The sequence below is a fragment of the Somniosus microcephalus genome, chromosome 15, assembly GCF_052327205.1.
Source record: "Somniosus microcephalus isolate GS21.2 chromosome 15, FLI_Smic_1.0, whole genome shotgun sequence".
NCBI classification, from domain to species: domain Eukaryota; kingdom Metazoa; phylum Chordata; class Chondrichthyes; order Squaliformes; family Somniosidae; genus Somniosus; species Somniosus microcephalus.
Genome location: NC_141001.1, coordinates 14,851,864 through 14,879,272, shown reverse-complemented (window position 1 = coordinate 14,879,272; position 27,409 = coordinate 14,851,864). Strand labels below are relative to the sequence as shown.

The following is a 27,409-nucleotide window of genomic DNA, read 5'->3' as shown; positions in this document are numbered from 1 at the left end:
CTCTCGCTCTCTCTCGCGCGCTCTCGCTCTCTCTCGCGCGCTCTCGCTCTCTCTCGCGCGCTCTCGCTCTCTCTCGCGCCCTCTCGCTCGCTCTCGCGCGCGCTCTCGCTCTCGCGTGCGCTCTCGCTCTCTCGCTCTCGCTCTCTCGCGCGCGCTCTCGCTCGCTCTCGCTCTCGCGCGCGCTCTCGCTCTCTCTCACGCGCTCTCACTCTCTCACGCGCTCTCACTCTCCCTCGCGCTCTCACTCTCTCTCTCGCGCTCTCACTCTCTCTCGCGCTCTCACTCTCTCTCTCGCGCTCTCACTCTCTCTCTCGCGCTCTCACTCTCTCACTCTCTCTCTCGCGCTCTCACTCTCTCTCACGTGCTCTCACGGACTCCCAGTCTCGCTCACCCTCTCGCCCTACCCTCCTCTCTCCACCCTCCTCTCTCAACCCTCCTCTCTCAACCCTCCTCTCTCTCTCACCCTCCTCTCTCTCTCACCCTCCTCTCACCACCCTCCTCTCTCTCACCCTCCTCTCTCTCACCCTCCTCTCTCCACCCTCCCCTCTCCACCCTCCTCTCTCCACCCTCCTCTCTCCACCCTCCTCTCTCCACCCTCCTCTCTCCACCCTCCTCTCTCCACCCTCCTCTCTCCACCCTCCTCTCTCCACCCTCCTCTCTCCACCCTCTTCACTCTCTGTCTCCTCTCGCACTCAGTCTCACTCCTCTCTGTTCCAGCTGAGTGATGATCTGAAGACAAACTTGAGAGTGACGATGATCGAGAAGTATAGGGTGGCTGGAGAGGAGAGGATCACCAAGGCTGTCGATAAACTTCAGCAGGATGTGAGTAACCACTCGGCAAACAGTGAGACCTTGAACATGGGGAGAGTGAACACGAGGGGGTCCGACACGGGGAGGGTGAGCACGAGGGGGTTTGACACGGGGAGAGTGAACATGCGCGGGTCCGACACGGGGAGAGTGAACGCGAGGGGGTCCGACACGGGGAGAGTGAACGCGAGGGGGTCCGACACGGGGAGAGTGAACGCGAGGGGGTCCGACACGGGGAGAGTGAACGCGAGGGGGTCCGACACGGGGAGAGTGAGCGCGAGGGGGTCCGACACGGGGAGAGTGAACGCGAGGGGGTCCGACACGGGGAGAGTGAACGCGAGGGGGTCCGACACGGGGAGAGTGAACGCGAGGGGGTCCGACACGGGGAGAGTGAACGCGAGGGGGTCCGACACGGGGAGAGTGAACATGCGCGGGTCCGACACGGGGAGAGTGAACGCGAGGGGGTCCGACACGGGGAGAATGAACGCGAGGGGGTCCGACACGGGGAGAGTGAACGCGAGGGGGTCCGACACGGGGAGAGTGAACGCGAGGGGGTCCGACACGGGGAGAGTGCACGCGAGGGGGTCCGACACGGGGAGAGTGCACGCGAGGGGGTCCGACACGGGGAGAGGAGGGGGGCCTGTGGGGAGGGAGTGGGGTAGGCGGGAGGAGGGAGTGTGGCTTTGGCAGCAGTGTGGGTGTCGGCTGCAAGAATTATCCCGTAGGATCTGGTTGCCTCTTTCAATAGTCCTGACTGGCCCTGTAAAATCAGCCCTCGAATCCTGTGCATGTCAGTCAGTCAGTGTTCAGTTCTGATGAAGGTTACACTCCTCGTACAGGCCGTGACTCCCCGCTGTTCCACAGCCTGCTGGAAATGCTAGTTTCAGTTGCAGGGAGGTCTGAGGGAGCTTTGCTGGGTGTCTCCCCCTTGCTGTCACTGCCTCTGGGCTGCTGACCCCTCACTAAACACTCTCTCACTCTCAATCTCACTCTCACGCTCTCTATACTTGTCTCCTCAGTTCCGCTGCTGTGGGAGCAACAACTCAATGGACTGGCGAGAGAGCACGTGGGTGAAGAGCGAGCAATCGGGAGGGCGGATTGTGCCGGACAGCTGCTGCAAGACTAAGACCACTGGGTGTGGGAAGAGAGACCACCCATCCAATATCTACAAGGTGGAGGTGAGTGTGAGCAGGAACCCCGGGCCCCCACTCCGGCCCCCATCCGGCCCCCACTCCGTCCACACCCCGAGCCCCAGGGACCGTGGCTCAGTCGCCACTCCGAGCCCCAGGAACCGTGGCTCTGCCCCCACTCCGTCCCCCACTCCCGCCCCCACTCCGAGCCCCAGGGACTGCGGCTCAGTCCCCACTCCGAGCCCCAGGGACCGCGGCTCAGTGCCCACTCCGAGCCCCAGGGACCGCGGCTCAGTGCCCACTCCGAGCCCCAGGGACCGCGGCTCAGTGCCCACTCCGAGCCCCAGGGACCGCGGCTCAGTCCCCACTCCGAGCCCCAGGGACCGCGGCTCAGTCCCCACTCCGAGCCCCAGGGACCGCGTCTCAGTCCCCAGCCCGAGCCCCAGGGACCGCGTCTCAGTCCCCAGCCCGAGCCCCAGGGACCGCGGCTCAGTCCCCACCCCGAGCCCCAGGGACCGCGGCTCAGTCCCCACTCCGAGCCCCAGGGACCGCGGCTCAGTCCCCACCCCGAGCCCCAGGGACCGCGGCTCAGTGCCCACTCCGAGCCCCAGGGACCGCGGCTCAGTCCCCACTCCTTCCTGTGGATGCAAAGAAGGGATTGACTGGAGTGAATCCCAGTCACTTTTTCTTGCCTGTTGGGGAGTGCATTCCAACTCCCTTGTCATTTCCTTTACCCATTCCCCCTGCTACCCCACCCCACCCCGCGGGCCCCTCTCCCACTGTCTCTCTGTTGTGTTTATTGGGTCTGCTCATTGCTCTGTCATGTTGTATTGCCCTATGACTGTTATAGAATGACAGAGTGATACAGCACAGGAGGACATTCGGCCCATCGTGCCTGTGCTGACTTTCTGGTAGAACTATCCAATTAGCCCCACACGCCTGCTCTTTGCCCATCCCCTTGCAGAATTTTCCCCTTCAAGCATTTATCTAATTCCCTTTTGAAAGTTACCACTGACTCCGCTCCCACCGCCCTTTCAGGCAGCGCGTTCCAGATCACAACAACTCGCTGTGTAACAAAGTATTTCCTCCTGGCGCCTCTGGTTCTTTTGCCAATCACCTTAAATCTGTGTCCTCTGATTATTAGCCTTTCTGCAGCTGGAAATGGTTTCTCCCTAACCATTCAGGATTTTGAACACCTCTATCAGATCTCCTCTTAACCGGCTCTGCTAGCTGGAGAACAACCCTAGCTTCTCCAGTCTGTCCACGTAACTGAATCTGGTCATACCTGGTGCCATTCTAGTAAATCTCCTCTGCACCCTCTCCAAGGTCTTGTTGTGTGACTCAGTGCCACTGTGACTCCATGTGGAGCCCCCAGTGTGACAGAGCTGTTGTTTTTACAGGGGGGCTGCATCACCAAGCTGGAGGGGTTCATCATGGCCCACCTGAAGATTATCGGAGCAGTGGGAATTGGAATTGCCTGTGTCCAGGTAGGAACACAATTGAGGGATACGTGGCTCTGGGCTGGGAACATTCTCTGGAACGGACACCTGCAAGCACCGAGAGAGCCGAGTGACGAGACACTGGCTGAGGCCCCGGCTTCATCTCGGATCTCAGTAACAGTCCGAGTGTCTGAAGCTCTCGGCCCACACTGATCCCTTTAACCCCGTGATCCTCCGCCAACCAGATATTTATCCAGCTCCTTTTTGAAGGAGACGTTTGGCTTCTTGGTTCCGTTGAGAGACATTTTAAGTCCGGCTCAGGCTACCCCGGCCTGAACAGGACCTTGCATGAGCTGAGATGAGCAGGAAGGTCGGGTCTGATTGGTGCCCGGAGGGGAGATATTCTGTCAATTACGGCCCACCAACTTAAATGGCAAATCGTCATCCCAGGATCTGAGCATCAAAGTGATTGGCATCAAGGAGCTTCGAGTTAGCCGTGCCAGGGGCCCTCTGCACTGGTGTGGCCTCTGTGGCGAAGTCAGTGTGGCCTCCTCGTTATTAGCTTGACACCCTGGGGTCAGTGCGGGCTCTCCCGGGGTCAGCGCGGGCTCTCCCGGGGTCAGCGCGGGCTCTCCCGGGGTCAGCGCGGGCTCTCCCGGGGTCAGCGCGGGCTCTCCCGGGGTCAGCGCGGGCTCTCCCGGGGTCAGCGCGGGCTCTCCCGGGGTCAGCGCGGGCTCCCCCGGGGTCAGCGCGGGCTCCCCCGGGGTCAGCGCGGGCTCCCCCGGGGTCAGCGCGGGCTCCCCTGGGGTCAGCGCGGGCTCCTGGGGTCAGTGTGGGCTCCCCTGGTAGGCGATGTGCCAGTGATTTATTCTTTTCCTTGCAGATTTTCGGAATGATCTTCACCTGCTGTCTGTACCGGAACCTGAAAGCGGACACTCCGTATTAAAGTGAGGAATGGAGTCACATTCCTCTCTGCATTCACACCTCCACTTTCCATAAAACCGATTTCCACCAGGGTGCGTTATGAGAAGCGGTCCATACAGGATCCCACCTCAGGCCCCTCCCCCACCCCACCTCAGGCCCCTACCCCACCCCACCTCAGGCCCCTCCCCCACCCCACCTCAGGCCCATCCCCCGACCTCCGGCCCCTCCCACACGCCCCACCTCAGGCCGCTCCCCCACCTCAGGGCTCCCCTCCTGTGTCACTCCTAAACATAACCCTCAGCATTAACATGGTAGGATCAGGGCCCGTTGATAAGCCTGTAGCTGTGCTGGCTCTGGGCGTTTGATGCCCACTCTGAGATTGCCACGTGACTGAGTGAACTGACACCAATGATCATAGGCCCGAGTCTGGCCGTCGCAGGTAAACACTCCGCTGGACGCTGGCTGTATGTTGAAACTTCCCAGGGCATTTGCCCCTCGAAGCCTCGAGAGAAAGCGAGCGAACCATCAGGAAATAAAGCTCGGGATTTCACTGGCAAGTCCACCCTCAGGTGGTTTAAATGGATGATGTTCTCTTCAATGCGGAGTGCCCATGTAATCCATTTAAAGGCCTCTCCTCCGGTTCCTCTTGGCCTGAATTCCACACACTTCCCTGAAGGACGGCGGGCCAACTCCCCTAACGCACCCACCCCCACCAGTCTGTCGTCGCCGTGTCCTGCAGCACCCCCCCTCTGTGGATACCAGCCTTTCTCGGTCCTGCCTTCCTTTTTGGTACAAAACCTGAAGCGGACGAGCAGCGGGACCCAGCGGCCGCCCTGAGACGTGGGAAGGGAGGACGATGAATCTGTCACTCAGGAGTCCTTGCCCTTTCATGGTGTCTGTGGGATCGATTACCGGTGAACACGTACAGCACTGTATTTTATAGCAGCAACAACTCAGATACTCGGCCTGGAACCTGTGCTTCAGATGGAAGTGATGGCACTAACCTGCTCTGGAAATCACAGCTGTCCTTTGACTGCTTGGTTGGGAGGGAGAGGGGAGTGTGGTGGGAGAGATTGTAACCAAATAATTAACATTTAAACTAGTGACTGTAAAATGTGCTGATTCTGCGTCTGTGCCTCATGTTCTCTGTGGAGAGCTGGGACTACCAATGGGTTTGTTTTGAAGGCGGTGTGGAGCAGAGAATGTGACCAGGCACTGTGATGTGTCCCTGCTCCTCCCCCTCTAACGTTTTATTATATTACTGTAGCTGTCACCGAGCACAGCGGGGAATTCTCTCCGACTCCTACCCTGTATTTTTATATTTACTTTAGAAAATAAAACCAGATCTAACACCACGCTGTGTCGCTGAGCTTGAGAATGCATGCATGTTGACCAAAACACCCACACACAGTCACCAAAACACCCCACACACTCACCAAAACACCCCTCACACGCTCACTAAAACACCCCTCACACGTTCACTAAAACACCCTCACACGTTCACTAAAACACCCCTCACACATTCACCAAAACACCCCCACACGTTCACCAAAACACCCCTCACACATTCACCAAAACACCCTCACACGTTCACCAAAACACCCCACACACGTTCACCAAAACACCCCTCACACGCTCACTAAAACACCCCTCACACGTTCACCAAAACACCCTCACACGTTCACTAAAACACCCCTCACACATTCACCAAAACACCCCCACACGTTCACCAAAACACCCCTCACACATTCACCAAAACACCCTCACACGTTCACCAAAACACCCCTCACACGTTCACCAAAACACCCTCACACGTTCACTAAAACACCCCTCACACGTTCACCAAAACACCCCCACACGTTCACCAAAACACCCCTCACACATTCACCAAAACACCCTCACACGTTCACCAAAACACCCCACACACGTTCATCAAAACACCCTCACACGTTCACCAAAACACCCCACACACGTTCACCAAAACACCCCACACACGTTCACCAAAACACCCCCACACGTTCACCAAAACACCCCCACACGTTCACCAAAACACCCCTCACACGTTCACCAAAACACCCCCACACGTTCACCAAAACACCCCTCACACATTCACCAAAACACCCTCACACGTTCACCAAAACACCCCACACACGTTCATCAAAACACCCTCACACGTTCACCAAAACACCCCACACACGTTCACCAAAACACCCCACACACGTTCACCAAAACACCCCCACACGTTCACCAAAACACCCCCACACGTTCACCAAAACACCCCTCACACGTTCACCAAAACACCCTCACACGTTCACCAAAACACCCTCACACGTTCACCAAAACACCCTCACACGTTCACCAAAACACCCTCACACGTTCACCAAAACACCCCTCACACGTTCACCAAAACACCCCTCACACGCTCACCAAAACACCCCTCACACACATTCACCAAAACACCCCGCACACACTCACCAAAAGACCCCCCACACACATTCATCAAAACACCCCACACCTGCTCACCAATCAGCCCACACACACTGTGCTCCACAGCATCATGCATTATGCTTGGACATTGAGGCCATTATCGTTCAGTGTGATTGCACATTGAGGCCATGATTGTGCTATATGCTTGGACATCAAGGCCACCATTGTGCAATGTGATTAGACCGGTTCAAAAGAGGTATTAACAGCACTGTGTCAGCTAATGAGTTGTAGGTGGACCGTGGTGTACAGCAGAGTCTATTTACACATCAAACAATAAACAGACTCTACTTACACAGCAAACAGTCTATTTACACAGCAAAGTCTATTTACACATCAAACAGTAAACCGACTACTTACACAACAGAGTTTAGTTACTCAGCAGTCTATTTACCCAGCAGAGTATATTTACACAGCATACAGTAAACCAAATCTATTTAAACAGCAGTCTATTTACACAATAAACAGTATATTTCCACAGCAAACAGAATCTATTTAAACAGTCTATTTACACTTCAAACAAAGTCTATTTAAACAGCAGAGTCAATTTACACAGCAGAGCAGTTACTCAGCAAACATAATCTAGTTACACAGCAGTCTATTTACACAAAACAGCCTATTAACTCAGAAAACAGAGTCTATTTATTCAGTAAACAGTCTATTTACTCAGCAAATGGAGTCTGTTTACACAGCACACAGTAAACAGAGTCTACTCAGCAAACGGAGTCTGTTTACACAGCACACAGTAAACAGAGTCTACTCAGCAAATGAAGTCTGTTTACACAGCACACAGTAAACAGAGTCTACTCAGCAAACGGAGTCTGTTTACACAGCACACAGTAAACAGAGTCTACTCAGCAAATGAAGTCTGTTTACACAGCACACAGTAAACAGAGTCTACTCAGCAAACGGAGTCTGTTTACACAGCACACAGTAAACAGAGTCTACTCAGCAAACGGAGTCTGTTTACACAGCACACAGTAAACAGAGTCTATTTACTCAGCAAACGGAGTCTGTTTACACAGCAAACGGTCCATTTAAACAGTCTCAACACACTACAGCGAAGAGTCTACGCAGCAAACTGAGTCTAAACAAAATATGAACTACAGATAACAGGGTCTCTGTCTCTTGATAAAAGCAGGATTATTTCTCTAGCAAAATGCAGTGAGTGGAAGATAGTTACAAAATACAAATTATGTGTGTAAATTCAATCCCAGTCACTTACAGCTGTGTGATCTCCAGGTGTGAATAATGGGAGAATTACCCAATCATCTCCATTCTGCCTGGGACTTGTGCTGTCACTATATGCACCATTAAAAAAAAATGCCTGCAGAGTACCCTGTTCAGCCTACCATTTCCCTATCCAAATGGGCATGACCAGAAGGACAAGTCACCTGCATGGGAAGTGTGAAGGAATCGGGCGGGGGGGGGGCGCTGTCCACGCCAGGAGGGGAGGAACTGCGGTCTAAGAAGGGAGGGGCCATTTGAATGGAATGCATTTACCATGGGAAGGAGAAAGAGGTCAACCCTGGTCACTGCTCGCTTTGGGCCAAGGCCAGCAGTTGGCCCTGGCCTGGCCTGGCCCGGCCCAGCAGCCTGGAGGGAACGTGAGGAGGTAAATGGCCTTTTGCAGTGATGGTGAACTTGTGATGCAGCCAAGGTTTACCAAGTCTGGTTGGACATATTCCTGGAGGTAACATCACATGGGGGTCTCCAACTGCCCTACCCCGACACTCATCCCATTGGTCGGCCGACATGCCCATCCTCACAGCGCACCGACTTCCCACGCCAATCGGAAAGCGAATAGACTCTTGAAAAGCCGATTGGAAGATTATTGACTGTCAGTCAAACAGCACTTGGACCTGGTTCTGAAATTTTTAAAACTAATAAACAAAAGTGTTGAAAGAAAATTAAGAAAAAACACAATTTTCAAAGCCCCTATGATTTTTCTCCTGGGCTGCGTAGAGCAGTGTCCTGGATGTTGACTTTTAACAGCTGGAGACTCGAGGGTAATCCAGGGGGGATGATAACCAAACTGCAGGGAGCAGGGAGCAGTATGACACACACGGACTGAAGTGACTTGAGATACGGGGGCGGTGCCAGTGCTGAGAATATTACACAATCCAATCAGAGACAGCTCGCCTTGCTAAAGCTCAAACAAAGAAATCTTAGTAAAGGAGTTCTGCGCCCCCGAGAGGATTGAGTCAGGGCCCTGCCGAGTAATGAATTTGCTGATCCTTCATTGTTTTCATGAAAGTTCCTAATTCTTTTTCTTTGTGTTCAAACGGTGGGTAAATAACTTGCAGCAGCAGGGGCGGTAATCAGGCAGCTCCGTGTGTTCCAATGCCTCATTTAAAGGAGAAGTATGTGTTAATGCGGTAAAACATCAGCAATCTCAGAGACAGTAATTTTTTAATAAATGGGTGTTTTGTAGCGATTGCAGAAGTGATATAAAATTATATTCTAAGAGTCTGGCAATTAATTCATCAAAGAGGGACACTGAATAGAAGTGGGACTGATACATCGCCAGTCCTTGCTCAACAGAAGCACCGAGGAGCCTGGAATAGTCTGTGATACAGGGTCTCAGGGATAATCTGTGATGCAGGAGCTCTGGGATAGTCGGTGAGACAGGAATTCAGGGATACTCTGTGATTCAGGAGCCTGGGATGGTCTATGATACAGGAGCTCAGGGATAGTCTGTGACACAGGAGCTCAGGGACAGTCTGTGATACAGGAACTCAGGGATAGTCTGTGATACAGGAGCTCAGGGATAGTCTGTGATACAGGAGCTCAGGGATAGTCTGTGATACAGGAGCCTGGGATAGTCTGTGATACAGGAGCTCAGCGATATTCTGTGATACAGGAGCTCAGGGATAGTCTGTGATACAGGAGCCTGGGATAGTCTGTGATACAGGAGACTGGGATAGTCTGTGATACAAGAGCTCAGGGATAGTCTGTGATAGAGGAGCTCAGGGATAGTCTGTGATACACGAGCCTGGGATAGTCTGTGACACAGGAGCTCAGGGATAGTCTGTGATACAGGAGCTCAGCGATATTCTGTGATACAGGAGCTCAGGGATAGTCTGTGATACAGGAGCTCAGGGTTAGTCTGTGATACAAGAGACTGGGATAGTCTGTGATCCAGGAGCTCAGGTATAGTCTGTGATACAGGAAACTGGGATAGTCTGTGATACAAGAGACTGGGATAGTCTGTGATACAGGAGCCTGGGATAGTCTGTGATCCAGGAGCTCAGGTATAGTCTGTGATACAGGAAACTGGGATAGTCTGTGATACAAGAGACTGGGATAGTCTGTGATACAGGAGCTCAGGGTTAGTCTGTGATACAGGATCTCAGGGATATTCTGTGATGCAGGAGCTCTGGGATAGTCGGTCATACAGGTGCTCAGGGATAGTCTGTGATACCGGAGCTCAGGGATAGTCTGTGATACCGGAGCTCCAGGATAGTCTGTGACACAGGAGCTCAGGGATAGTCTGTGATACAGGAGCTCAGCGATATTCTGTGATACAGGAGCTCAGGATAGTCTGTGATACAAGACACTGGGATAGTCTGTGATACAGGAGCTCAGGGATAGTCTGTGATACAGGAGCTCAGGGTTAGTCTGTGATACAGGAGCTCACGGTTAGTGTGTGATACAGGAGATCAGGGTTAGTCTGTGATACAGGAGCTCAGGGATAGCCTGTGATACAGGAGCTCAGGGATAGTCTGTGATACAGGAGCTCAGGGATAGTCTGTGATACAGGAGACTGGGATAGTCTGTGATACAGGAGCTCAGGGATAGTGTGTGATACAGGAGCTCATTGACAGACTATCCCTGAGCTCATGTATCACAGACTGTGATACAGGAGCCTGGGATAGTCTGTGAAACAGGAGCTCAGCGATATTCTGTGATACAGGAGCTCAGGGATAGTCTGTGATACAGCAGCCTGGGATAGTCAGTGATACAGGAGCTCAGGGATAGTCTGTGATACAGGAGCCTGGGATAGTCTGTGATACAGGAGACTGGGATAGTCTGTGATACAAGAGCTCAGGGATAGTCTGTGATAGAGGAGCTCAGGGATAGTCTGTGATACAGGAGCCTGGGATAGTCTGTGATACAGGAGCTCAGCGATATTCTGTGATACAGGAGCTCAGGGATAGTCTGTGATACAAGACACTGGGATAGTCTGTGATACAGGAGCTCAGGGATAGTCTGTGATACAGGAGCTCAGGGATAGTCTGTGATACAGGAGACTGGGATAGCCTGTGATACAAGAGCTCAGGGATAGTCTGTGATAGAGGAGCTCAGGGATAGTCTGTGATACAGGAGCTCAGGGATAGTCTGTGATACAGGAGCTCAGGGATAGTCTGTGATACAGGAGCCTGGGATAGCCTGTGATACAAGAGCTCAGGGATAGTCTGTGATACAGGAATTCAGGGATAGTCTCTGACACAGGAGCTCAGGGATAGTCTGTGATACAGGAGCTCAGGGATAGTCTGTGATACAGGAGCTCAGCGATATTCTGTGATACAGAAGCTCAGGGATAGTCTGTGATACAGGAGCTTGGGATAGTCTGTGATACAAGCGCTCAGGGATAGTCTGTGATACAGCAGCTTGGGATAGTCAGTGATACAGGAGCTCAGGGATACTCTGTGATACAGGAGCCTGGGATAGCCTGTGATACAACAGCTCAGGGATAGTCTGTGACAGAGGAGCTCAGGGATAGTCTGTGATATAGGAGCCTGGGATAGTCTGTGATGCAAGAGCTCAGGGTTAGTCTGTGATACAGGAGCTCAGGGATAGTCTGTGATATAGGAGCCTGGGATAGTCTGTGATACAGCAGCCTGGGATAATCAGTGATACAGGAGCTCAGGGATAGTCTGTGATACAGGAGCCTGGGATAGTCTGTGATACAAGAGCTCAGGGATAGTCTGTGATAGAGGAGCTCAGGGATAGTCTGTGATAGAGGAGCTCAGGGATAGTCTGTGATACAGGAACTCAGGGATAGTCTGTGATCCAGGAGCTCAGGTATAGTCTGTGATACAGGAAACTGGGATAGTCTGTGATACAGGTGCTCAGGGATAGTCTGTGATACAGGAGCTCAGGGTTAGTCTGTGATACAGGAACTCAGGGATAGTCTGTGATACAGGAGCTCAGGGATAGTCTGTGATACAGGAGACTGGGATAGTCTGTGATACAGGAGCTCAGGGATAGTGTGTGATACAGGAGCCTGGGATAGTCTGTGATACAAGAGACTGGGATAGTCTGTGATAAAGGAGCTCAGGGTTAGTCTGTGATACAGGATCTCAGGGATATTCTGTGATGCAGGAGCTCTGGGATAGTCGGTCATACAGGTGCTCAGGGATAGTCTGTGATACCGGAGCTCAGGGATAGTCTGTGATACCGGAGCTCCGGGATAGTCTGTGACGCAGGAGCTCAGGGATAGTCTGTGATACAGGAGCTCAGGGATAGTCTGTGATACAGGAGCTCAGGGATAGTCTGTGATAGAGGAGCTCAGGGATAGTCTGTGATACAGGAGCCTGGGATAGTCTGTGACACAGGAGCTCAGGGATAGTCTGTGATACAGGAGACTGGGATAGTCTGTGATACAGGAGCTCGGGGATAGTCTGTGATACAGGAGCTCAGGGATGGTCTGTGATACAGGAACTCAGGGATAGTCTGTGATCCAGGAGCTCAGGTATAGTCTGTGATACAGGAAACTGGGATAGTCTGTGATACAGGTGCTCAGGGATAGTCTGTGATACAGGAGCTCAGGGATAGTCTGTGATACGGGAACTCAGGGATAGTCTGTGATACAGGAGCTCAGGGATAGTGTGTGATACAGGAGCTCATTGACAGTCTGTGATGCAGGAGCTCAGGGATAGTCTGTGATACAGGAGACTGGGATAGTCTGTGATACAGGAATTCAGGGATAGTCTGTGATACAGGAGTCTGGGATGGTCTGTGATACAGGAGCTCAGGGATATTCTGTGATACAGGAGCTCAGGGATAGTCTGTGATACAGGAGCCTGGGATTGTCTGTGATACAAGAGCTCAGGGATAGTCTGTGATAGAGGAGCTCAGGGATAGTCTGTGATACAGGAGCCTGGGATAGTCTGTGATACAAGAGACTGGGATAGTCTGTGATAAAGGAGCTCAGGGTTAGTCTGTGATACAGGATCTCAGGGATATTCTGTGATGCAGGAGCTCTGGGATAGTCGGTCATACAGGTGCTCAGGGATAGTCTGTGATACCGGAGCTCAGGGATAGTCTGTGATACCGGAGCTCCGGGATAGTCTGTGACGCAGGAGCTCAGGGATAGTCTGTGATACAGGAGCTCAGGGATAGTCTGTGATACAGGAGCTCAGGGATAGTCTGTGATACAGGAGACTGGGATAGTCTGTGTTACAAGACACTGGGATAGTCTGTGATACAGGAGCTCAGGGTTAGTCTGTGATACAGGAGCTCAGGGTTAGTCTGTGATACAGGAGATCAGGGTTAGTCTGTGATACAGGAGCTCAGTGATAGTCTGTGATACAGGAGCTCAGGGATAGTCTGTGATACAGGAACCTGGGATAGTCTGTGATACAGGAGACTGGGATAGTCTGTGATACAAGAGACTGGGATAGTCTGTGATATTGGAGCTCAGGGTTAGTCTGTGATACAGGATCTCAGGGATAGTCTGTGATACAGGAGCTCAGGGATAGTCTGTGACACAGGAACTCAGGGATAGTCTGTGATACAGGAGACTGGGATAGTCTGTGATACAGGAGCTCAGGGATAGCGTGTGATACAGGAGCTCAGGGATAGCCTGTGATACAGGAGCTCAGGGATAGTCTGTGATACAGGAGCTCAGGAATAGCCTGTGATACAGGATCCTGGGATAATCTGTGATACAGGAGCTCAGGGATAGACTGCGATACAAGAGCTCAGGGACAGTCTGTGATACAGGAGACTGGGATAGTCTGTGATACAGGAGCTCAGGGATAGTCTGTGATACAGGAGCTCATTGACAGTCTGTGATGCAGGAGCTCAGGGATAGTCTGTGATACAGGAACTCAGGGATAGTCTATGATACAGGAGACTGGGATAGTCTGTGATACAGGAATTCAGGGATAGTCTGTGATACAGGAGCCTGGGATGGTCTGTGATACAGGAGACTGGGATAGTCTGTGATACAGGAGCTCAGGGATAGTGTGTGATACAGGAGCTCATTGACAGTCTGTGATGCAGGAGCTCAGGGATAGTCTGTGATACAGGAGACTGGGATAGTCTGTGATACAGGAGCTCAGGGATAGTGTGTAATACAGGAGCTCATTGACAGTCTGTGATGCAGGAGCTCAGGGATAGTCTGTGATACAGGAGACTGGGATAGTCTGTGATACAGGAGCTCAGGGATAGTGTGTGATACAGGAGCTCATTGACAGTCTGTGATGCAGGAGCTCAGGGATAGTCTGTGATACAGGAGCCTGGGACAGTCTGTGATACAAGAGCTCAGGGATAGTCTGTGATAGAGGAGCTCAGGGATAGTCTGTGATACAGGAGACTGGGATAGTCTGTGATACAGGAGCTCAGGGATAGTCTGTGATACAGGAGCTCAGGGTTAGTCTGTGATACAGGAACTCAGGGATAGTCTGTGATACAGGAGCTCAGGGATAGTCTGTGATACAGGAGACTGGGATAGTCTGTGATACAGGAGCTCAGGGATAGTGTGTGATACAGGAGCTCATTGACAGTCTGTGATACAGGAGCTCAGGGATAGACTGCAATACAGGAGCTCAGGGATAGTCTGTGATAGAGGAGCCTGGGATAGTCTGTGATACAGGGTTTCAGGGATAATCTGTGATGCAGGAGCTCTGGGATAGTCGGTGATACAGGAGACTGGGATAGTCTGTGATACAGGAGCTCAGGGATACTCTGTGATACAGGAGACTGGGATAATCTGTGATACAGGAGCTCAGGGATAGTCTGTGATACAGGAACTCAGGGATAGTCTGTGATACAGGAGCTCAGGGATAGTGTGTGATACAGGAGCTCAAGGATAGTCTGTGATACAGGAGCTCAGGGATAGTCTGTGATACAGGAGCTCAGCGATATTCTGTGATACAGGAGCTCAGGGATAGACTGTGATACAGGAGCCTGGGATAGTCTGTGATACAGGAGCTCAGGGATAGTCTGTGATACAGCAGCTTGGGATAGTCAGTGATACAGGAGCTCAGGGATAGTCTGTGATACAGGAGCCTGGGATAGCCTGTGATACAACAGCTCAGGGATAGTCTGTGACAGAGGAGCTCAGGGATAGTCTGTGATACAGGAGCCTGGGATAGTCTGTGACACAGGAGCTCAGGGATAGTCTGTGATACAGGAGCCTGGGATAGTCTGTGACACAGGAGCTCAGGGATAGTCTGTGATACAGGAGACTGGGATAGCCTGTGATACAGGAGCTCGGGATAGTCTGTGACACAGGAGCTCAGGGATAGTCTGTGATACAGGAGCACAGGGATAGTCTGTGATACAGGAGCCTGGGATAGTCTGTGATACAGGAGCTCAGGGACAGTCTGTGATACAACTGCTCAGGGTTAGTCTGTGATACAGGAGCTCAGGGATAGCCTGTGATACAGGAGCTCAGGGACAGTCTGTCATACAGGAGACTGGGATAGTCTGTGATACAGGAGCTCAGGGATAGTCTGTGATACAGGACCTCAGGGTTAGTCTGTGATACAGGAACTCAGGGATAGTCTGTGATACAGGTGCTCAGGGATAGTCTGTGATATCGGAGCCTGGGATAGGCTGTGATACAGGAGCTCGGGGATAGCCTGGGATACAGGAGCTCAGGGTTAGTCTGTGATACAGGAGCTCAGGGATAGTCTGTGACACAGGAGCTCAGGGATAGTCTGTGATATAGGAGCTCAGGGATAGTCTGTGATACAGCGGCTTGGGATAGTCAGTGATACAGGAGACTGGGATAGTCTGTGATACAAGAGCTCAGGGATAGTCTGTGATACAGGAACCTGGGATAGTCTGTGATACAGGAGACTGGGATAGTCTGTGATACCAGAGCTCAGGGATAGTCTGTGATAGAGCAGCTCAGGGATAGTCTGTGATACAGGAGCCTGGGATAGTCTGTGACACAGGAGCTCAGGGATAGTCTGTGATACAGGAGACTGGGATCGTCTGTGATACAGGAGCTCAGGGATAGTCTGTGATGCAGAAGCTCAGGGTTAGTCTGTGATACAGGAACTCAGGGATAGTCTGTGATACAGGAGCTCAGGGATAGTCTGTGATACAGGAGACTGGGATAGTCTGTGATACAGGAGCTCAGGGATAGTTTGTGATACAGGAGCTCATTGACAGTCTGTGATGCAGGAGCTCAGGGATAGTCTGTGATACAGGAGACTGGGATAGTCTGTGATACAGGAGCTCAGGGATAGTGTGTGATACAGGAGCTCATTGACAGTCTGTGATGCAGGAGCTCAGGGATAGTCTGTGATACAGGAGACTGGGATAGTCTGTGATACAGGAGCTCAGGGATAGACTGTGATACAGGAGCTCAGGGATAGACTGCGATACAAGAGCTCATGGATAGTCTGTGATAGAGGAGCCTGGGATAGTCTGTGATACAGGAATTCAGGGATAGTCTGTGATACAGGAGCCTGGGATGATCTGTGATACAGGAGCTAAGGGATAGTCTGTGACACAGGAGCTCAGGGACAGTCTGTGAGACAGGAGCTCAGGGATAGTCTGTGATACAGGAGCTCAGGGTTAGTCTGTGATACACGAACTTAGGGATAGTCTGTGATACAGGAGCTCAGGGATAGCCTGTGATACAGGAGCCTGGGATAGTCTGTGATACAAGAGCTCAGGGATAGTCTGTGATAGAGGAGCTCAGGGATAGTCTGTGATAGAGGAGCTCAGGGATAGTCTGTGATACAGGAGCCTGGGATAGTCTGTGACACAGGAGCTCAGGGATAGTCTGTGATACAGGAGTCTGGGATAGTCTGTGATACAGGAGCTCAGGGATAGTCTGTGATACAGGAGCACAGGGATAGTCTGTGATACAGGAGCTCGGGGATAGTCTGTGATACAGGAGCTCGGGGATAGTCTGTGATACAGGAACTCAGGGATAGTCTGTGATCCAGGAGCTCAGGTCTAGTCTGTGATACAGGAAACTGGGATCGTCTGTGATACAGGTGCTCAGGGATAGTCTGTGATACAGGAGCTGAGGGTTAGTCTGTGATACAGGAACTCAGGGATAGTCTGTGATACAGGAGCTCAGGGATAGTCTGTGATACAGGAGACTGGGATAGTCTGTGATACAGGAGCTCAGGGATAGTGTGTGATACAGGAGCTCATTGACAGTCTGTGATGCAGGAGCTCAGGGATAGTCTGTGATACAGGAGCTCAGGGATAGTCTGTGATACAGGAGCCTGGGACAGTCTGTGATACAAGAGCTCAGGGATAGTCTGTGATAGAGGAGCTCAGGGATAGTCTGTGATACAGGAGACTGGGATAGTCTGTGATACAGGAGCTCAGGGATAGTCTGTGATACAGGAGCTCAGGGTTAGTCTGTGATACAGGAACTCAGGGATAGTCTGTGATACAGGAGCTCAGGGATAGTCTGTGATACAGGAGACTGGGATAGTCTGTGATACAGGAGCTCAGGGATAGTGTGTGATACAGGAGCTCATTGACAGTCTGTGATACAGGAGCTCAGGGATAGACTGCAATACAGGAGCTCAGGGATAGTCTGTGATAGAGGAGCCTGGGATAGTCTGTGATACAGGGTTTCAGGGATAATCTGTGATGCAGGAGCTCTGGGATAGTCGGTGATACAGGAGACTGGGATAGTCTGTGATACAGGAGCTCAGGGATACTCTGTGATACAGGAGACTGGGATAGTCTGTGATACAGGAGCTCAGGGATAGTCTGTGATACAGGAACTCAGGGATAGTCTGTGATACAGGAGCTCAGGGATAGTGTGTGATACAGCAGCTCAAGGATAGTCTGTGATACAGGAGCTCAGGGATAGTCTGTGATACAGGAGCTCAGCGATATTCTGTGATACAGGAGCTCAGGGATAGTCTGTGATACAGGAGCCTGGGATAGTCTGTGATACAGGAGCTCAGGGATAGTCTGTGATACAGCAGCTTGGGATAGTCAGTGATACAGGAGCTCAGGGATAGTCTGTGATACAGGAGCCTGGGATAGCCTGTGATACAACAGCTCAGGGATAGTCTGTGACAGAGGAGCTCAGGGATAGTCTGTGATACAGGAGCCTGGGATAGTCTGTGACACAGGAGCTCAGGGATAGTCTGTGATACAGGAGCCTGGGATAGTCTGTGACACAGGAGCTCAGGGATAGTCTGTGATACAGGAGACTGGGATAGCCTGTGATACAGGAGCTCGGGATAGTCTGTGACACAGGAGCTCAGGGATAGTCTGTGATACAGGAGCACAGGGATAGTCTGTGATACAGGAGCCTGGGATAGTCTGTGATACAGGAGCTCAGGGACAGTCTGTGATACAACTGCTCAGGGTTAGTCTGTGATACAGGAGCTCAGGGATAGCCTGTGATACAGGAGCTCAGGGACAGTCTGTCATACAGGAGACTGGGATAGTCTGTGATACAGGAGCTCAGGGATAGTCTGTGATACAGGACCTCAGGGTTAGTCTGTGATACAGGAACTCAGGGATAGTCTGTGATACAGGTGCTCAGGGATAGTCTGTGATATCGGAGCCTGGGATAGGCTGTGATACAGGAGCTCGGGGATAGCCTGGGATACAGGAGCTCAGGGTTAGTCTGTGATACAGGAGCTCAGGGATAGTCTGTGACACAGGAGCTCAGGGATAGTCTGTGATATAGGAGCTCAGGGATAGTCTGTGATACAGCGGCTTGGGATAGTCAGTGATACAGGAGACTGGGATAGTCTGTGATACAAGAGCTCAGGGATAGTCTGTGATACAGGAACCTGGGATAGTCTGTGATACAGGAGACTGGGATAGTCTGTGATACCAGAGCTCAGGGATAGTCTGTGATAGAGCAGCTCAGGGATAGTCTGTGATACAGGAGCCTGGGATAGTCTGTGACACAGGAGCTCAGGGATAGTCTGTGATACAGGAGACTGGGATCGTCTGTGATACAGGAGCTCAGGGATAGTCTGTGATGCAGAAGCTCAGGGTTAGTCTGTGATACAGGAACTCAGGGATAGTCTGTGATGCAGGAGCTCAGGGATAGTCTGTGATACAGGAGACTGGGATAGTCTGTGATACAGGAGCTCAGGGATAGTTTGTGATACAGGAGCTCATTGACAGTCTGTGATGCAGGAGCTCAGGGATAGTCTGTGATACAGGAGACTGGGATAGTCTGTGATACAGGAGCTCAGGGATAGTGTGTGATACAGGAGCTCATTGACAGTCTGTGATGCAGGAGCTCAGGGATAGTCTGTGATACAGGAGACTGGGATAGTCTGTGATACAGGAGCTCAGGGATAGACTGTGATACAGGAGCTCAGGGATAGACTGCGATACAAGAGCTCAGGGATAGTCTGTGATAGAGGAGCCTGGGATAGTCTGTGATACAGGAATTCAGGGATAGTCTGTGATACAGGAGCCTGGGATGATCTGTGATACAGGAGCTAAGGGATAGTCTGTGACACAGGAGCTCAGGGACAGTCTGTGAGACAGGAGCTCAGGGATAGTCTGTGATACAGGAGCTCAGGGTTAGTCTGTGATACACGAACTTAGGGATAGTCTGTGATACAGGAGCTCAGGGATAGCCTGTGATACAGGAGCCTGGGATAGTCTGTGATACAAGAGCTCAGGGATAGTCTGTGATAGAGGAGCTCAGGGATAGTCTGTGATAGAGGAGCTCAGGGATAGTCTGTGATACAGGAGCCTGGGATAGTCTGTGACACAGGAGCTCAGGGATAGTCTGTGATACAGGAGTCTGGGATAGTCTGTGATACAGGAGCTCAGGGATAGTCTGTGATACAGGAGCACAGGGATAGTCTGTGATACAGGAGCTCGGGGATAGTCTGTGATACAGGAGCTCAGGGATAGTCTGTGATACAGGAACTCAGGGATAGTCTGTGATCCAGGAGCTCAGGTATAGTCTGTGATACAGGAAACTGGGATCGTCTGTGATACAGGTGCTCAGGGATAGTCTGTGATACAGGAGCTGAGGGTTAGTCTGTGATACAGGAACTCAGGGATAGTCTGTGATACAGGAGCTCAGGGATAGTCTGTGATACAGGAGACTGGGATAGTCTGTGATACAGGAGCTCAGGGATAGTGTGTGATACAGGAGCTCATTGACAGTCTGTGATGCAGGAGCTCAGGGATAGTCTGTGATACAGGAGACTGGGATAGTCTGTGATACAGGAATTCAGGGATAGTCTGTGATACAGGAGCCTGGGATGGTCTGTGATACAGGAGCTCAGGGATAGTCTGTGACACAGGAGCTCAGGGATAGTCTGTGATACAGGAGACTGGGATAGTCTGTGATACAGGAGCTCAGGGATAGTCTGTGATACAGGAGCTCAGCGATATTCTGTGATACAGGAGCTCAGGGATAGTCTGTGATACAGGAGCTCAGGGTTAGTCTGTGATACAAGAGACTGGGATAGTCTGTGATACAAGAGACTGGGATAGTCTGTGATCCAGGAGCTCAGGTATAGTCTGTGATACAGGAAACTGGGATAGTCTGTGATACAAGAGACTGGGATAGTCTGTGATACAGGAGCCTGGGAAAGTCTGTGATCCAGGAGCTCAGGTATAGTCTGTGATACAGGAAACTGGGATAGTCTGTGATACAAGAGACTGGGATAGTCTGTGATACAGGAGCTCAGGGTTAGTCTGTGATACAGGATCTCAGGGATATTCTGTGATGCAGGAGCTCTGGGATAGTCGGTCATACAGGTGCTCAGGGATAGTCTGTGATACCGGAGCTCAGGGATAGTCTGTGATACCGGAGCTCCAGGATAGTCTGTGACACAGGAGCTCAGGGATAGTCTGTGATACAGCAGACTGGGATAGTCTGTGATACAGGAGCTCAGGGATAGTCTGTGATACAGGAGCTCAGCGATATTCTTTGATACAGGAGCTCAGGGATAGTCTGTGATACAAGACACTGGGATAGTCTGTGATACAGGAGCTCAGGGATAGTCTGTGATACAGGAGCTCAGGGTTAGTCTGTGATACAGGAGCTCACGGTTAGTGTGTGATACAGGAGATCAGGGTTAGTCTGTGATACAGGAGCTCAGGGATAGCCTGTGATACAGGAGCTCAGGGATAGTCTGTGATACAGGAGCTCAGGGATAGTCTGTGATACAGGAGACTGGGATAGTCTGTGATACAGGAACTCAGGGATAGTGTGTGATACAGGAGCTCATTGACAGACTATCCCTGAGCTCATGTATCACAGACTGTGATACAGGAGCCTGGGATAGTCTGTGATACAGGAGCTCAGCGATATTCTGTGATACAGGAGCTCAGGGATAGTCTGTGATACAGCAGCCTGGGATAGTCAGTGATACAGGAGCTCAGGGATAGTCTGTGATACAGGAGCCTGGGATAGTCTGTGATACAGGAGACTGGGATAGTCTGTGATACAAGAGCTCAGGGATAGTCTGTGATAGAGGAGCTCAGGGATAGTCTGTGATACAGGAGCCTGGGATAGTCTGTGATACAGGAGCTCAGCGATATTCTGTGATACAGGAGCTCAGGGATAGTCTGTGATACAAGACACTGGGATAGTCTGTGATACAGGAGCTCAGGGATAGTCTGTGATAGAGGAACTCAGGGATAGTCTGTGATACAGGAGCTCAGGGATAGTCTGTGATACAGGAGACTGGGATAGCCTGTGATACAAGAGCTCAGGGATAGTCTGTGATAGAGGAGCTCAGGGATAGTCTGTGATACAGGAGCTCAGGGATAGTCTGTGATACAGGAGCTCAGGGATAGTCTGTGATACAGGAGCTCAGGGATAGTCTGTGATACAGGAGCCTGGGATAGCCTGTGATACAAGAGCTCAGGGATAGTCTGTGATACAGGAATTCAGGGATAGTCTCTGACACAGGAGCTCAGGGATAGTCTGTGATACAGGAGCTCAGGGATAGTCTGTGATACAGGAGCTCAGCGATATTCTGTGATACAGAAGCTCAGGGATAGTCTGTGATACAGGAGCTTGGGATAGTCTGTGATACAAGCGCTCAGGGATAGTCTGTGATAGAGGAGCTCAGGGATAGTCTGTGATACAGGAGCCTGGGATAGTCTGTGATACAGGAGCTCAGGGATAGTCTGTGATACAGCAGCTTGGGATAGTCAGTGATACAGGAGCTCAGGGATAGTCTGTGATACAGGAGCCTGGGATAGCCTGTGATACAACAGCTCAGGGATAGTCTGTGACAGAGGAGCTCAGGGATAGTCTGTGATACAGGAGCTCTGGGATAGTCTGTGATGCAGGAGCTCAGGGTTAGTCTGTGATACAGGAGCTCAGGGATAGTCTGTGATATAGGAGCCTGGGATAGTCTGTGATACAGCAGCCTGGGATAATCAGTGATACAGGAGCTCAGGGATAGTCTGTGATACAGGAGCTCAGGGATAGTCTGTGATACAGGAGCTCAGCGATATTCTGTGATACAGAAGCTCAGGGATAGTCTGTGATACAGGAGCTTGGGATAGTCTGTGATACAAGCGCTCAGGGATAGTCTGTGATAGAGGAGCTCAGGGATAGTCTGTGATACAGGAGCCTGGGATAGTCTGTGATACAGGAGCTCAGGGATAGTCTGTGATACAGCAGCTTGGGATAGTCAGTGATACAGGAGCTCAGGGATAGTCTGTGATACAGGAGCCTGGGATAGCCTGTGATACAACAGCTCAGGGATAGTCTGTGACAGAGGAGCTCAGGGATAGTCTGTGATACAGGAGCCTGGGATAGTCTGTGACACAGGAGCCTGGGATAGTCTGTGATACAGGAGCTCAGGGATAGTCTGTGATACAGCAGCTTGGGATAGTCAGTGATACAGGAGCTCAGGGATAGTCTGTGATACAGGAGCCTGGGATAGCCTGTGATACAACAGCTCAGGGATAGTCTGTGACAGAGGAGCTCAGGGATAGTCTGTGATACAGGAGCCTGGGATAGTCTGTGACACAGGAGCTCAGGGATAGTCTGTGATACAGGAGCCTGGGATAGTCTGTGACACAGGAGCTCAGGGATAGTCTGTGATACAGGAGACTGGGATAGCCTGTGATACAGGAGCTCGGGATAGTCTGTGACACAGGAGCTCAGGGATAGTCTGTGATACAGGAGCACAGGGATAGTCTGTGATACAGGAGCCTGGGATAGTCTGTGATACAGGAGCTCAGGGACAGTCTGTGATACAACTGCTCAGGGTTAGTCTGTGATACAGGAGCTCAGGGATAGCCTGTGATACAGGAGCTCAGGGACAGTCTGTCATACAGGAGACTGGGATAGTCTGTGATACAGGAGCTCAGGGATAGTCTGTGATACAGGACCTCAGGGTTAGTCTGTGATACAGGAACTCAGGGATAGTCTGTGATACAGGTGCTCAGGGATAGTCTGTGATATCGGAGCCTGGGATAGGCTGTGATACAGGAGCTCGGGGATAGCCTGGGATACAGGAGCTCAGGGTTAGTCTGTGATACAGGAGCTCAGGGATAGTCTGTGACACAGGAGCTCAGGGATAGTCTGTGATATAGGAGCTCAGGGATAGTCTGTGATACAGCGGCTTGGGATAGTCAGTGATACAGGAGACTGGGATAGTCTGTGATACAAGAGCTCAGGGATAGTCTGTGATACAGGAACCTGGGATAGTCTGTGATACAGGAGACTGGGATAGTCTGTGATACCAGAGCTCAGGGATAGTCTGTGATAGAGCAGCTCAGGGATAGTCTGTGATACAGGAGCCTGGGATAGTCTGTGACACAGGAGCTCAGGGATAGTCTGTGATACAGGAGACTGGGATCGTCTGTGATACAGGAGCTCAGGGATAGTCTGTGATGCAGAAGCTCAGGGTTAGTCTGTGATACAGGAACTCAGGGATAGTCTGTGATACAGGAGCTCAGGGATAGTCTGTGATACAGGAGACTGGGATAGTCTGTGATACAGGAGCTCAGGGATAGTTTGTGATACAGGAGCTCATTGACAGTCTGTGATGCAGGAGCTCAGGGATAGTCTGTGATACAGGAGACTGGGATAGTCTGTGATACAGGAGCTCAGGGATAGTGTGTGATACAGGAGCTCATTGACAGTCTGTGATGCAGGAGCTCAGGGATAGTCTGTGATACAGGAGACTGGGATAGTCTGTGATACAGGAGCTCAGGGATAGACTGTGATACAGGAGCTCAGGGATAGACTGCGATACAAGAGCTCAGGGATAGTCTGTGATAGAGGAGCCTGGGATAGTCTGTGATACAGGAATTCAGGGATAGTCTGTGATACAGGAGCCTGGGATGATCTGTGATACAGGAGCTAAGGGATAGTCTGTGACACAGGAGCTCAGGGACAGTCTGTGAGACAGGAGCTCAGGGATAGTCTGTGATACAGGAGCTCAGGGTTAGTCTGTGATACACGAACTTAGGGATAGTCTGTGATACAGGAGCTCAGGGATAGCCTGTGATACAGGAGCCTGGGATAGTCTGTGATACAAGAGCTCAGGGATAGTCTGTGATAGAGGAGCTCAGGGATAGTCTGTGATAGAGGAGCTCAGGGATAGTCTGTGATACAGGAGCCTGGGATAGTCTGTGACACAGGAGCTCAGGGATAGTCTGTGATACAGGAGTCTGGGATAGTCTGTGATACAGGAGCTCAGGGATAGTCTGTGATACAGGAGCACAGGGATAGTCTGTGATACAGGAGCTCGGGGATAGTCTGTGATACAGGAGCTCAGGGATAGTCTGTGATACAGGAACTCAGGGATAGTCTGTGATCCAGGAGCTCAGGTATAGTCTGTGATACAGGAAACTGGGATCGTCTGTGATACAGGTGCTCAGGGATAGTCTGTGATACAGGAGCTGAGGGTTAGTCTGTGATACAGGAACTCAGGGATAGTCTGTGATACAGGAGCTCAGGGATAGTCTGTGATACAGGAGACTGGGATAGTCTGTGATACAGGAGCTCAGGGATAGTGTGTGATACAGGAGCTCATTGACAGTCTGTGATGCAGGAGCTCAGGGATAGTCTGTGATACAGGAGACTGGGATAGTCTGTGATACAGGAATTCAGGGATAGTCTGTGATACAGGAGCCTGGGATGGTCTGTGATACAGGAGCTCAGGGATAGTCTGTGACACAGGAGCTCAGGGATAGTCTGTGATACAGGAGACTGGGATAGTCTGTGATACAGGAGCTCAGGGATAGTCTGTGATACAGGAGCTCAGCGATATTCTGTGATACAGGAGCTCAGGGATAGTCTGTGATACAGGAGCTCAGGGTTAGTCTGTGATACAAGAGACTGGGATAGTCTGTGATACAAGAGACTGGGATAGTCTGTGATCCAGGAGCTCAGGTATAGTCTGTGATACAGGAAACTGGGATAGTCTGTGATACAAGAGACTGGGATAGTCTGTGATACAGGAGCCTGGGAAAGTCTGTGATCCAGGAGCTCAGGTATAGTCTGTGATACAGGAAACTGGGATAGTCTGTGATACAAGAGACTGGGATAGTCTGTGATACAGGAGCTCAGGGTTAGTCTGTGATACAGGATCTCAGGGATATTCTGTGATGCAGGAGCTCTGGGATAGTCGGTCATACAGGTGCTCAGGGATAGTCTGTGATACCGGAGCTCAGGGATAGTCTGTGATACTGGAGCTCCAGGATAGTCTGTGACACAGGAGCTCAGGGATAGTCTGTGATACAGCAGACTGGGATAGTCTGTGATACAGGAGCTCAGGGATAGTCTGTGATACAGGAGCTCAGCGATATTCTTTGATACAGGAGCTCAGGGATAGTCTGTGATACAAGACACTGGGATAGTCTGTGATACAGGAGCTCAGGGATAGTCTGTGATACAGGAGCTCAGGGTTAGTCTGTGATACAGGAGCTCACGGTTAGTGTGTGATACAGGAGATCAGGGTTAGTCTGTGATACAGGAGCTCAGGGATAGCCTGTGATACAGGAGCTCAGGGATAGTCTGTGATACAGGAGCTCAGGGATAGTCTGTGATACAGGAGACTGGGATAGTCTGTGATACAGGAACTCAGGGATAGTGTGTGATACAGGAGCTCATTGACAGACTATCCCTGAGCTCATGTATCACAGACTGTGATACAGGAGCCTGGGATAGTCTGTGATACAGGAGCTCAGCGATATTCTGTGATACAGGAGCTCAGGGATAGTCTGTGATACAGCAGCCTGGGATAGTCAGTGATACAGGAGCTCAGGGATAGTCTGTGATACAGGAGCCTGGGATAGTCTGTGATACAGGAGACTGGGATAGTCTGTGATACAAGAGCTCAGGGATAGTCTGTGATAGAGGAGCTCAGGGATAGTCTGTGATACAGGAGCTCAGCGATATTCTGTGATACAGGAGCTCAGGGATAGTCTGTGATACAAGACACTGGGATAGTCTGTGATACAGGAGCTCAGGGATAGTCTGTGATAGAGGAACTCAGGGATAGTCTGTGATACAGGAGCTCAGGGATAGTCTGTGATACAGGAGACTGGGATAGCCTGTGATACAAGAGCTCAGGGATAGTCTGTGATAGAGGAGCTCAGGGATAGTCTGTGATACAGGAGCTCAGGGATAGTCTGTGATACAGGAGCTCAGGGATAGTCTGTGATACAGGAGCTCAGGGATAGTCTGTGATACAGGAGCCTGGGATAGCCTGTGATACAAGAGCTCAGGGATAGTCTGTGATACAGGAATTCAGGGATAGTCTCTGACACAGGAGCTCAGGGATAGTCTCTGATACAGGAGCTCAGGGATAGTCTGTGATACAGGAGCTCAGCGATATTCTGTGATACAGAAGCTCAGGGATAGTCTGTGATACAGGAGCTTGGGATAGTCTGTGATACAAGCGCTCAGGGATAGTCTGTGATAGAGGAGCTCAGGGATAGTCTGTGATACAGGAGCCTGGGATAGTCTGTGATACAGGAGCTCAGGGATAGTCTGTGATACAGCAGCTTGGGATAGTCAGTGATACAGGAGCTCAGGGATAGTCTGTGATACAGGAGCCTGGGATAGCCTGTGATACAACAGCTCAGGGATAGTCTGTGACAGAGGAGCTCAGGGATAGTCTGTGATACAGGAGCTCTGGGATAGTCTGTGATGCAGGAGCTCAGGGTTAGTCTGTGATACAGGAGCTCAGGGATAGTCTGTGATATAGGAGCCTGGGATAGTCTGTGATACAGCAGCCTGGGATAATCAGTGATACAGGAGCTCAGGGATAGTCTGTGATACAGGAGCTCAGGGATAGTCTGTGATACAGGAGCTCAGCGATATTCTGTGATACAGAAGCTCAGGGATAGTCTGTGATACAGGAGCTTGGGATAGTCTGTGATACAAGCGCTCAGGGATAGTCTGTGATAGAGGAGCTCAGGGATAGTCTGTGATACAGGAGCCTGGGATAGTCTGTGATACAGGAGCTCAGGGATAGTCTGTGATAC

The 27,409-nt window shown here is 51.3% G+C and overlaps 1 protein-coding gene across 1 annotated transcript; it reads left to right on the top strand.

The window, feature by feature from the left end:
- Positions 1 to 686: 686 nt before the first annotated feature.
- Positions 687 to 5,655, top strand: LOC147106554 (CD151 antigen-like). Its single transcript, XM_086007510.1, has 4 exons — positions 687 to 822; positions 1,827 to 1,985; positions 3,338 to 3,424; positions 4,260 to 5,655. Exons 1-4 carry the CDS (start codon positions 754 to 756, stop codon positions 4,320 to 4,322), a joined length of 378 nt encoding a protein of 125 aa, XP_085863636.1. The 5' UTR covers positions 687 to 753; the 3' UTR covers positions 4,323 to 5,655.
- Positions 5,656 to 27,409: the final 21,754 nt, after the last annotated feature.